General features: G+C 50.0%; 1 protein-coding gene across 1 annotated transcript in view; it reads left to right on the top strand.

The window, feature by feature from the left end:
- Nucleotides 1-13429, top strand: part of bahcc1b (BAH domain and coiled-coil containing 1b) — a 55094-nt gene that overhangs the window by 23437 nt on the left and 18228 nt on the right. The window contains exons 4-12 of the mRNA XM_084141223.1: nt 378-494; nt 696-2915; nt 3146-3442; nt 3608-3757; nt 4726-4919; nt 6966-7305; nt 8379-9299; nt 11599-11765; nt 12319-12560. Coding sequence (XP_083997349.1) covers nt 378-494; nt 696-2915; nt 3146-3442; nt 3608-3757; nt 4726-4919; nt 6966-7305; nt 8379-9299; nt 11599-11765; nt 12319-12560 — 4648 coding nt within the window. The remainder of the gene's footprint in view (nt 1-377; nt 495-695; nt 2916-3145; nt 3443-3607; nt 3758-4725; nt 4920-6965; nt 7306-8378; nt 9300-11598; nt 11766-12318; nt 12561-13429) is intronic.

Genomic DNA, 13429 nt, shown 5'->3' with positions numbered 1-13429 from the left:
GTGTGTGTGTGTGTGTGTGTGTGTGAAAAGGCGCGGGTTGAAATGGGTTATGGGCACCACTATTTGTCTTGGATGAGCGTCCTGAAGAGAAAAACACAGACTTATTTTGTATAAGCAAAGTCCATCCTGAAAAATACTCAGCTCTTGGCAGTTACACTCTGTTATGGTTGTTATCACCGCTGTGTCCACTGTAAATGATGGGGATAATCATGTTGGGGGCATTTAATAGAGGTCTTGTGGTCAAAATGACATTGAATTTCATTGAACTTCTTCCTCTCTCTCTCTTCCTCTCTCTCTCTCTCTCTCTCTCTCTCTCTCTCTCTCTCTCTCTCTATGTCCTTGCTCTCTCTCACTCTCCCCTCCTCTTTCTCTCTCAGGGTATCCCCGTTATTCAGGAGGTCTGACCTCCCCCTTTCTTCCCATGAGCCACTTGGATCACCATAGCAACAGCAGCGTTCTCTACGGACAGCACCGATTCTACGACACTCAGAAAGGTGTGTGTGTGAGAACTATTTTATGTGTATTTTAACTGTATTTTTTTGCTACAGAACCACTTTCTGTGTGTTGCTATTTAGTAATTTTGTAGTGAAATGGCATCAGCCAAATTTAAATCCATATTTATTTTTCTATTTTTTGAATTTCTTTATTTTCTACATTTTGCAATCCTTACACATAATATTTTTTTATCTTTCCAGATCATTTCTATCTGAGAAGTCTGCCGTCCCAGCCCCCTCTTCTCTCAACCAATCACAGCCTTCCGACACTGTCTAGGACTGCCCCCGGACATCCTCTGGGGTCCTGCAGCAGAGAAACAGACTCTGGGGAAGGAGGAGGGGGACCCCAAAAGAGCTCCAAGGAACCGGGGATGATGGAAAAGAGTGTGTCGAAAGAGAAAGAGAGATCCAGCAGCAAAGAGAGACCCCAGGAGAGCAAAGAGAGACATCATCATCCCAACCATCAACATCAGCCTCATTCGCTTTCTCACCCCCACTTCCTCCCCACTCACATTGGTGAGGAGGACCACAGACACAAAACCCCCAACCTTCCCACGGAATACAGGGACGACCCCGCAAAGCACGGAAACGACCCCTTAAACCAGGGCTCCAAACACATGACTAACTGTGCTCAACTTAGTAAACTATCCAATGGTGACTCTGGGTCTGGGTCCAAGGGCGGGTCCCTGAACAGCTGTGGAGGTGGAGGTGAAGGGGGTAGCAGACCCCAGGGGAGTGGTAGTGGGGGGGCGAGACGATGCTCCAAGGAAGGTGGTGTGAGTGGGGAGATGAGGATAAGTGAAACTCTTCCCTCCTCCTCGTCAGACTGTCTGCGTCGAGCAGCCATGATGGGACCCCACAACCCCCATGCCATGGCTTCCTACTCCATGCCGCCCCCGCCCCTTCCTCCACCACTACATATGGGGCCTGCTGTGGGAGGGGGCTGGCTGCACCATCCTCACCACCCCCATCACCCCCACCCTGAGTTCTACTGCCCCCCTCCCCCTGCCCCCCTCACCCTCACCCCCCCTAAAGACAGAGGATCAGGGAGGGAGGCGAAAGTCTCTGGCCCAACGTACGTCCCCTCAGTCGGGCCTTTTGGGGACATGGGGTCCCCTGACTGCCGTGGTGCTGGAGGAGGAGTAGGTGGAAGCGGAGCTAAGGATGTAAAAGGGGCAGAGAAGAGCGGAGGAGGAGGAAGAGGAGGAGGCTCTAGTGAAAGTCTTCATTCTCTTCTTCATCCTCATCATCCTCAGTCTAGTAACTGCCAGAGGAAGCTGTCGTCCCAGACGCAGCAGCCCCAGCCCCATCAACAGCAGCTGGGCTACGGCAAGGCAGACAAGCCCCCAGACTGGAACCAGAACCACAAATACAACCACCACAGCCAGAACTACCAGCCCAACTCCCAGTCTCAGCCTCAGCCCCATAACCCTAACCCCCAGTCCCACCACCCTAACCCCCAGCCCGGGCCTCGCACCTGCAGCCTAGAGGCCTCTTCCTCCAGGGGAGACTTGGAGGTCCTAGAGGTCTACCGGCCCTCCCTGCCTCTTGAAGCCCAGAGCGCTTACCCCGGGGCTGGGCACCACGCCACCAAGACTGGGCCCTACGCCAGCACCCCGCCCTTCCGGGACTGTTCCCACTCAGCTCCTCCTGAGGGAAAGGGGGGGTCGGGGGGGAGTGCCCAAAGAAAGGGGCAGAAGGTTGCTAGGATAAGGCACCAGCAGCACAGTAGTCATGGCAGCGGGTCGGGTTCTGATGGATCAGGCACTGAGAGGGGGAGAGAGGGGGGGAGGCAGAGCCAAAATCAGAATGGTGAGGGTGGTGTTGTCATGGGGTACGGGGGTCAAACGCCCTCCACACTGCACCCCTGGGGGGTACTGAGAGGTCCCCAAGAGGACGAGAGGAGGATGTCCCCCCACACAGAGTCCTACCCCGATAACAGGACTCAAAACCACCATGACCAACAGCAGTCTATGACAGCACCTCACCCCTCTCACCCCCACTCTCACCACTCCTCCCACTCCTCCCCCCACCTAGAGGGAGAGAGCAGCGCCATGAAGAACCTAATGAACTACAGTTCCCAGCAGCCTTTGCTGCTCTCCCAGAGGAGTCCCTTCGGGGGGCTGGGCTGCCTGAAACAAGGGGGCGAGAGGGGAGTGAAAGGGGGTAGACCCAGCGCCCCTCAGGACCCCCCCAAACAGCCCCTACCCCCTAGGAGAGGGTCCACCAGCGAGGGGGAAAGGATGGATGGAGGGGGAAGAGGGGAGAGGGAGACGGGGGAGACACACGGGGAGGGGGAGGTGCGACAGCCCCCTGTGGGTATAGCTGTGGCGGTCGCCCGGCAGAGAGAGCCCCTCCAACGCCCCTCTGACACCCTCCCAGGACACAGCCGACAGGGCAGGGTGTTGCCCAGCATCAAAGGTGAGAGCTGGATCTATTTATCTGTATGTCTCTGTATTTATGCACGCATGTTAGTCTTAGCTTCAGTATTGGAATGTTTTTAAATGTTTTTTCAACTCTTTCAACAGCTGCGTTGTGTTTAGAAATCTGGCATGACTTATTAAGAATTATGGCATAGCTAGGCTAGCTTTGTTTAAGGGTTACCAGATCTGCTTTCTAAACCCTCTCTCTCCCGCTGTGTGTGTTGCCAGGTGTTTCTCGCTCTGTGTACCCGCTGGGCCGGGAGGCAGAAGAGAGGAAAAGGATGACCGAGGAGCAGCTGAGCCTTCATCACCTCGACCGAGACAGAGAACTCCTCATCAGGGAAAACAAGGAGAGAGGGGAGTTTGCCAGGATCCACCCATCCAGCAGTTGCCATGGTGACCTGACCTCTCACCTTCTGGTGCCCGGCAGGGCCAGCCAATTAGGTGGAGACCCTTCTGCTCATGCCCACCACCATTGGATGCAGCGGACTGGAAGTCCCTCCCTTTGGATGGGCCATTCATATGGTGAGCTGAGCATTCTTGTTTTCCTCAGTACAGTTTCCCCACAGACCATGACAAACAATAATATTGTTGTAAAACTGTCTTTACACATGGATCAGGAAGTGTGGAAATAACATGCAGAAACAAACTCAAAGTTCATGTTCTAAACATCTGTTTTCTCTGTCTCAGGTCTGAGCCATGCGGCGCTGCACCAGAGTATGGGCCCAGGGTTTGGCCCTGGCCTGCCCAGCCCCCTGCAGCCTGTGCTGCCTCTGTCCCAGGACCCCTCTGGCTCCCTGGTGGTCCTGCCCTCGGAGCCTGGAGCACACCACCACCTGGGTAAGACACACAAACACACATGCAGGCCACGCACGCACGCACGCACGCACACACACGCACACACATACCCAGCCAGTTAGCCAGCGCTAAAGATGAACCTCCATTAGAATGGTTTGCATAATGCTTTACACTCAGAGAGGAGGCATTAGAATATCTGCTCCCATTAACAGAACCATAAAACACAGAGTCTCTGACAGAGGGACTTAGCCAACCATTTTACTATGATTAGCTAATGATACTAAAATTCAGGGAGAGAGATGGCACCGCTTCTCATGGTTCAGCCACAGAGAGAAAGATGCAGTGTGTGGGTGTGTGTGGGATGAGTGTGTGTTGGTGTGTTCCTATGTGGTGGAGTTTGGCAGTGTGTGTGTGGTGTAGTCAGATGTTTGTGGTGTGTGTGTGTGTGTGTTACCGCTCCTTTGCAAACAGGCTGTGAAATGTAATTATCTGCCTGCTCCCTTGCCTCGCTCCTTAGGAGTTCCTACAGAGAGGGGAAGTGCATCCACTGAACCCTTCCCCAGGGAAACATAAGCCCACTCAGGCTAATCTCACAGAACAAAGGTTCCCAGCGACTTCAGTGGCAGCCACGAAGGGGTGGGGCAAATGGGAATATATGTCTTGCCATGCACATAAAGACACCACCATGAGAAACTGAGAGATAAAGAGAGGGAGAGAGTGATGTCTGAGGCCACACTGACAGAAACAACACAGCTGCTTCCACACACACACCCTTATTCTCTTTCTCTCGCTCTCTCTCACTGACTCACACACACACACACTCTCTTACTTGCTGTCTCTTTCACTCACTCACTCAGTCCCTTTCTGAAAGTAAAATTCAATCACGCTTTATCGATTTGAACAGAACAGACCGAAAATACCACTATCTCTCTCTCTCTCTCTCTCTCTCTCTCTCTCTCTCTCTCTCTCTCTCTCTCTCTCTCTCTCTCTCTCTCTCTCTCTCTCTCTAGATGTGATGGACCAGTCAGCTTTGTGGCCCTCGGTCTATGGAGCACGGGGCCCCTCCCCCCACATGCAGCATCACGCTGTTTACTCCCGTTCGCCGTTCCTACGGCAACAGGAGCTCTACGCCCTGCAGCATCAGCACCACCAGCAACAACACAGGGCCATGGAGCACATGCACCGACAACACACACTCTCACAGGTAAACACACACGTGATTCACAGGTAACACACACACTCTCAACACTCGTATGTAACTTTTAATGGAGAGAATACTCTTAAACACAGTGACTTTTGCTCCTAGTAGCCCAAATAACCTTTTTACACTGCAGTTTCCCCCTTGACCATGGCCAACACTCATGTTGTGAAACTGTCTGCACACGTGGATCAGGAAGTTAGGAAACAACATGCTGAAACAAACCCAGAGTTCATGCTTTCACCATATTCAGCATATTCAGTTGTAGACTGTTGATTCTCAACCACAAGAGCCAGAGATGTTTCAACACAGAGAAAAGGGAAAGCCAGGCTGTTTTTAAAGAGAAAGCATTTTGTCAAGAGACAAAGGATCCTAGCAGACTGCCAGTGACCTTTGGCTGGCTGAAAATGTCTGTACTAGCTTGTGGCGTTCACCCAAGAACCCATATTGTGTTCCTAACATGATGGTCTGTAGTGATGCACTGGTTGACTCCTAACCCGCAGTCCACGTGGTTATATCCGCGGGGTGGGCGGGTTTAGGGTCATTAAATATTGTGTGGATGAAGGGTGGATGGTGGGAGGGTTGAATAAAGAGGGGGGAAAACATGAAAAATGCATAAATATATCATTCTTGTGCAATTCATATCTACAGGCTACATTTAGGTTTTTCTTTCATTATTTGTATCTGGTGTTAGTACGTAGCTAAGCCTGAGCTTTAGGACCTAACTGTACTGCTCCAAATACATGGCAATTGCCAAAATGCTTTTGGGAACTTGGGCAGAAAAAGTTAACGTCGATCCACTGAGGCAAAAAGGACAATGTTGGAGTTTAATTCAATAAGAGAACAGCTGCGAAATGGAGAGTTGAAAATAAAGAGAAGGGAGGGCCAGAACAGTATTCTAATGTTCGGGAAAGATTTGGTGAAGTGGTAAAAGAGGATGATAGCAATGCCGGCTACGTTATGTGTGATGATTGTGAGTCACAAGACCGGACTTTAAAATGGCGCGTCAAGGGAACTGTAGGCTACTGTTCAGGTCGGTTAAATGGAATAGTAGCCTAACTGAAATCTGGACACTGCCTGTAGGTCAATAACCTCTCACATAGCCTAATATAATATTAACTCTTGCAGAATTAAGCATTTCTGGCATTAAAATTATACACCAAATGTGAATTTTTACTCTGGAACAGGAGTGGAGAAATATGATTTCTTTCTTTCAGCATCTTGAGAGACTGAATGTGCGGTTAGGGACTGTCTGTAAAGGTGGCGGTACTATCTTTATCAGCATTATAAAAGCTGATCATATATGCATCCAAGCCGAACTGAAATCTTATCAAAAACATGTTGGGTCATTTTAACAGCTTTTAATTTCCTTAAAACCGGTCAAACTGATGTAATTTGCAAATTTTGCATGGAAATCTTTCCCGTTTTTTGGGGGTTATTGCATTTTCTCCCCGGTCCCTAAACGTCTTCGCTGCGCGAGAGAAGCAGAGACGTAAGAGGAAAGACTAAACAAACTTTACAGATGTCAACTAGATTGAAGCATTCATTCTATCGATTTATGACATTATTCTGGTGAGCAAGGGTTTATTTAGACTTTTAGGACATGGTTTCCCAAACTCGGTCCTGGGGCTCCCACTGTGTGCAGGTTTTGGTGTTTGCCCTAGCTGATACAAATAATCAAAACTTGATGATGAGTTGATTATTAAATCAACTGTGTAGTGCTATGGCAAAAACCCTGTTCTAGGGCAACAAGTAATGACAGAAGAGAAGCTGCATGTATCTAATTATAGGCAAGTTGCCTAACAAATAGCCTACCAAAATGTTGGAAATTAGAAGCAGAAATATAGGCCTATCTAAAAAGGCCTGTCCAAAAATCGTGGATTATTAACAATTGCGTGCGGGTGAATAAACAGCTGACCCGCGCATCACAAATGGTCAGGGTTTTGAAGGAATACAGTATGTGGCTATTCTCTAAGGCTCAAAATAGATTGAACTTCTTTCCCCTCTCTCTCCCACCCATCGTTTCTCTCTCCCCCCTCCACCTCCCAACAGAGGAAGGCAGAGGACACCACTATCACCATTGACGACCCTCCTCTCCACGAGACTTCGAGAACCTCCCGTGCTGCTAAGCCCTTCTCCCATACCGCTCCCTCCAAGACCACCACTCCCTCCCAGGGTGTGTGTCCCAGCAGCCGCCAATCACCCTGCTGTAACTCCCCTTCCAGGAGACCACACCCCCATAACCGTTTAAACCCCGCCCCCAGCCCTGTGGCTGCAGCCCCGAGATCCCCAGCTCTAAGCCCCGCCCCCTCACACCTGTTGAAAGGAGTGGAAAGAGGGGAAAGAGGAGAGGGGCAGCCTCCTCAGGATTACCCACAATCCTTAGAGCCAGGTGAGTTTGGATCGATGGACTGATGTCTGAGCTGTATGTTTCCTGGCGCACTCTGACCCTGTCACACACAAGTAGCCTACGCACTCTCTCCCAACTCTCTCCCATTCTTAATTTTACTCACAAATATGCACCACACACACTCCCTCTTTGACAAACACTTGAGCTTTAGTCTCTGGCACTTTCTCCTGCACTGTGTCTTTATTTCTGATATAGTATTCATCAACACCACCTAATAAACCGAAAGACACATAGCGGTCTTATCCCTTATTCCCTCTGCTCTGTGGAGGAGAGAGGAGAAACACTGGAACATTTCATCAGTTCCCAAGGTTAGGGTCTGTACCAGCCTCCATTTACTACTGAGATCGAGGAGGAGGAGGAGGGAGAGAGAGGGAAATAGGAGAGAGAGCGAGAATGTGTGTGAGAGAGAAAGCAAGAGAATGAGAGGAGTAGAGGGAGAGAGAAACATTTATAGAGAATTGGTGAAAGAAGGATATGGAAAGAAAGGAGGAGAACAGATAGTAGACGGAGAACAGATAGTAGACAGAGACGTTGAGAGACGAAGATGCCGCAGGAAAGATAAGAAACCTTAGTCTGTGAAGCCTGTTATTCTTTGATTCTGCAAAGAACGTTTGAAGCAAGGATGAACCCATAGTCTGTGTGTTGAATGTGCGTGTGTGTACTAATATGTACGAGGTCAGAGACATTTCTGATGGACCCTCCTTATCCTTCAGAGGTCCTTGAAAGACAGCAGGCGGAAGGATATGCAATCATCTGGCGGCGTTGTCAGGGGGCGGAGGGATACCATCAATAACAGAGTTGTGGGGTGACAGGGTCGGCACTGCAATCACAGCCAGACAGCAGGATGTCATCAATATCCCCTACACATACACACGGACATATAGCCTAGATGCACAAATTGCTGCTGCTGGGATACCCTATTTCTTGCTGCCTGTAGACTACACTTGCTGTATCAATGTTTCCTCAACTAAAGCTCTGTTGCCTTTTTGATTGAATGATTGATTGTTTATTAGTCACTCTTGACTAAAGGAGTTTATTTTCTTTCTCTGTCTCAGATCTTCCGCCAGGTTACACCTATCCAGAAATTGCCATGGGTTACAAGGCTGGTCCTTCCCCAGAGGAGGCCCGATTGGCTGAACATGCTGATCTGGAGGTGGAGCCAGCTGAACCCTGTCCTAAGCCCCGCCCACACACCGTGAATATTTTGGAGGATGAGGAGGTGAAAACGGAGAAGAAGGAGAACGGGTGTAAAGTTGTAGAAAGGGAACGAGAAGGAGCAGAGGTGGAGGGGCAAGCAGTATCTGAGCCCCCACTATTTGGCAGTGGAGTGAAGACTCCTGAAATGGTGTCTTGTCCTGCCCAAGTTTCAACCTCAGCCTCATCCCCAGTCACACTTCCAGCTCCATCTCTAGCCCCAGTCTCTGCTTCTGAGGATGCCCAGAAAGGAGAGGTCTCTGTGGGCAGCCTGGCCCAGCCAGCTGGCTTGAAGGACCCACAACCAGCACAGGCGAAGAAAGATGAGGAGAAAGAGGAAAGTTCAGCAGAGTTGAAAAATAACCACCTACCAGATTGTACTTTTTCCCTGCCTCTTGAGCTAACTGGACATGGGGAGAAGGAGGAGCGAGAGAAGGGTGAGGAGGTGGAGGAGAAGAAGGAGGAGGAGGGAGGTAGGATGAGTACGAGTGAAGCCTCTGTGGAGTTACTAAGCAGACCCTGGCCCTCTCCAGCCCCAACACCAACCGCAGCCGCAGCCTCCACCCTCACCCTCAGTGATGATCCCTGCATCTGGAGTCTGGAGCTTCTTATTGCCGCAGCATTGTGTGCCACCCGGGATGCCCGCTACCCCCCTGTGCCCCCCTCCAACACACCCCTGCCCGCCCCGTGCCCACTCCCACACCGAGGCATGGAGATACTGGGAGAGTTGGCTGAGCTGGGGATACTGCAGAGGAACAGGGAGAAGGAGAGAGAGACAGGAAGTGAGTGGATAGAGAATGTGTGAGAGCACACACATTCACACACACACACAGACATGCAGACGCAGAGACAGAAATACAGAGGAGCAGAGAGAGAAACAGAGATGGTAGAACTGAGTGTGGAACCCAGATGTGCATGCCACACACACACACGCAACGTCCCCACTGACTGTCCAGCTTCCTTCCTCTGTTCTCTCAGAGCCTCTGTTCAAGTCCAAAGATCAAATGTTTCCCTGGGGGAGGAGATGTGGTGGTGAGGGAGAGTGGTTTGGAGTGGTAGGGGGCAAAAGAAGGGAGGGGGATGGATAGGAGAATGAAAGAAACACAATACAAAAGTGTAAGTGTCTCCTCCCTCCCTCCCTCCCTCCATCCCTCCATCCCTCCCTCCCTCCCTCCCTCCCTCCCTCAGGCTCTGGAGTGTGGCTTGGCTAATTAGAAGCTCTTGTTTAAAACACTTCTTCTTTAAACCGTTCCTCTTTTCCCTCTGAGAGAAGGTGTTTTTATTTACGCGTGTGTGCGTGCGTGTAAGCTATTAAGTAATCCCAGATGAATCCCTGTTACACTCCATCAGCATCTGTGTTTCTCTTCACCACACTGGCTGCGCTTTTCTCCATTTGTTGTTCCCCTCCCCCACTTTTTTTTCATTTATAAAAAGCGATGTAATCTTCTGTGTAAATCCTTCCTTAGCAAGCCCTGATGACAGAATTAATAAGTGCAAAAAATTATAACGCGCAGCACAGCTGTGTGTGTGATTGCATGTGCGTGTGTGTGTGTGTGTGTGTGTGTGTTTATGCCGGCGTGTGGGCGGAAGGCATCTACCTAAGTGCAAAAAATGATAAGGCACAGCTGTGTGTCTGTGTACGTGTGTGAGCGTGTGTGTTTACGCCTGCCTGTGTGTGTGGCGGGCGGAAGGCATCTATCTGTGGCAGCCGCCCTTGGGTAGGCTAAACTAGGCCTGTTAATGTCAGCGGTGATGTCATCCAGTCAGGGGTAACCAGAGCCTCTCATTGGCCCAGAGTTCTGACAGACGAGACTCCACTCCAGGACTGGACAGGAGAGAGATCCATCCCTCAACTCCTCCCTCCTATCCCTCACTCCCTCTCTCTCTTTTTCTCTCTCGCTCTCTCTCTGAGGGGAATGGTTCATTCATTTATATATTTATTCATTTGCTCATTCTTTCATTCACACTTTCTCTCCATCCACCCATCCATCCACCCATCCATCCCTTCCTTTCTATTATTGCTCCCTGCCTTCCTCGCTTTTAATATATTCTGTTTACCCTGCCTGTTCTATGGTTTGAGCCCAGGTACACACAGGTTTTTAATATTGTCAGTGAATAGCCGTTCAGCTCCAGTGGTCCAGCTTTGAGTGGGTCTGTAGTAAAACCAGACACTGCTTCCTTTTGGCCTAGCAGACACATCTCTTTCTCCTCAATCGCCCATCTCTCTTCTCTTCTGCTCTGTCATCTAGCCTTGTTCTCTCTTGCTCACTCGCTTCCTTCCCTCTGTCTTCTCCTTCTTTCTCTTGCTATGCCACCCTCTCTTCCCCTCATCCTCTCTCTCGATCTCTCGCTCCCTCTCCATCTTCCCCTTCTCTCTCGTTCTCCTTCTCAGTAGACTGAGTCAGTCCCCTTTCTTCCCCTCTTCTCTCCTCCCCCTCTCCTCCCCCTCTCCTCTCCCCCTGTAGGGTAAATTGGATTGTGTCCATGTTGGTAATGAGGAGATGTAGGAGAATAAATAGATATCTCAATAAACACGTTGCCTCTTCTTCCTTCTCCTCTTCCTTCTCCTCCCTTCACCCACTCCTTCCCTCCCTCCCTTTGTCTTCATCATCCTCTCTCTCCTTCTTCTCTCGCTCCTTTTCTCTTGCACGCAGCAATATGACTGTGTCTGTGCAGCTCAGCCTGTGTGTATATGTGTGTGTGTCTGGGGTAGCTGGTCCCTCATGAATATTCTAGTTGATCTGCAGGCGGTGACAATGACAGAGTTAATGACAGTGATAGATGGGGAGACAGTACTCCTTTAGCGCTCTCCCTCTTTCTTTCTCTCCGTCCGTCTACCTTTTTCCCTCTCACTCAGCCGATGAGTGAGTGTGTGTGTGCGTGTGTGGTCGTGCGTGCGTGGTCATGCGTGCGTGGGTTGGTGTGGGTGTGAAGGCTATAAGTTAGCTTGTAAATCACTTGTTTAGCTTGTAAATCACTTGTTTAGTGGGCAGCAATAGGACAAATCATGTCATATTATCTTCACACCACTTTTTGACCCATCTCCAGCAAGAAGTAACGTTTTTCCTCTCTCTTTTTCAGGTGAGGATGTTTTGACCTTTGACCTGCTTAGCCTGGCGACACTGGCTGCGGCCCGCAGTCTGGAGCTGGGGGGAGGAGCTACAGGGAGGGGGGAGGTGCAGCACTGTACCGTCAGAAGGACCCTCAACCTGCGACGGAAATGTAGCTGGATGCCTCGCCACGAGCCGGTATGTGTATATGCCAAAACATACATAGAACTGTATACACTCACATAGAACTGAACACACACACTTTTACTTCTAATGCACATGTACAGTATGAACTCTATATACATACACACAGATACAAAAGCAACACCAACAAGCTCGCACAGTTTCACTGCAGAATGAGACGTTTTTCCACGTTTCTCCAAACTCAAATTTGGAAGTTGCTCAAAACGTCAAATTTCGAAGTTGCAAAGATGAGTGCTTATCACTGGGATTGAACACGCAACCGCTGGAGTTCGCAGATTACGCCCATCCGCCACCCATGTCCACAACACCCTAGCAAAACCCTTGCCTATTTGATGGTAATAGCGCTCACTGTTGCCCCTAGTGGCGACGTCCTGTATTTAGGCACATAGCTCCCGCATGATCTGTATTTTTGCCCTTAGAGGATGGTTTTGGCGGCGTCTCCCGACGTCCTGGGGACCTGCAAAAACATCAAATTTCAACTTGAATCTGGAGTGATCTCTCTGAACAACACAGTCTACTATATATTTCATGTCTGTCTGTATTGCAGGTGTGTCCGGTGAAGGGTGCCATGGAGATGATGGATGAGGCGGAGCTAGCGATGCGAGTGCAGCTAGCGGAGATCCAGAGACGTTACAAAGAGAAACAGAGAGAGTTAGCCAAGCTGCAGAGAAAACATGACCACCAGAAAGCAGAGACCTCTCACAGCCCTGTTCGCAGAGGGCCTGGTCGCCCCCGGAAACGCAAGTCTACCCCCGGTCCCAGCGGCTCAGATGGCCCCAAGAGACTCAGGTGAGTGTCTCCACAGGGATTATTCTATCCAGATACACTAAACGTACAAAAGTATGTGGACACCTCCTCGTCGGACCTCTCATTCCAAATTCATGGGCAATAATATGGAGTTGGTACCCCCTTTGCTGCTATAACAGCCTCCACTCTTCTGGGAAGGCTTTCCACTAGATGTTGGAACATTGCTGCAGGGACTTGCTTCCATTCAGCCACAAGAGCATTAGTGAGCATGATTCATCACTCCAGAGAATGCGTTTCCACTGCTCCAGAGTCCAATGGCGGCGAGCTTTACACCACTCCAGCAGACGCTTGGAATTGCGCATGGTGATCTTAGGCTTGTCTGCGGCTGCTCGGCCATGGAAACCCTCATGAAGCTCCAGACGAACAGTTCTTGTGCTGACGTTGCTTCCAGAGGCAATTTGGAACTCGGTAGTGAGTGTTGCAACCGAGAACAGACGTGCTACACGCTTCAGCACTCGGCAGTCCCGTTCTGTGAGCTTGTGTGGCCTACCATTTTGCGGCTGAGCCATTGTTGCTCCCAGACGTTTCCACTTCACAATAACAGCACTTACAGTTGACCGAGGCAGCTCTAGCAGGGCCGAAATTTGATGAACTAACTTGTTGGAAAGGTGGCATCCTATGACGGTGCCACGTTGAAAGTCAATGAGCTCTTCAGTAAGGCCATTCTACTGCCAGTGTTTGTCTATGGAGATTGCATGGCTGTGTGCTCGATTTTATGCACCTGTCCGCAACAGGTGTGGCTGAAATATCAGAATCCACTAATTTGAAGGGGTGTCCACATACTTTGGCATATATAGTGTATATTCACTTATATGGCTTTCATAGAAGAATTGTTCCCTGAGATGAACCTT

This window comes from Coregonus lavaretus, assembly GCF_964263955.1.
Source record: "Coregonus lavaretus genome assembly, chromosome: 25".
Taxonomy (NCBI): Eukaryota; Metazoa; Chordata; class Actinopteri; order Salmoniformes; family Salmonidae; genus Coregonus; species Coregonus lavaretus.
Note: the sequence above shows the minus strand (reverse complement) of the source record. Positions and strands in the feature narration are given on the sequence as shown.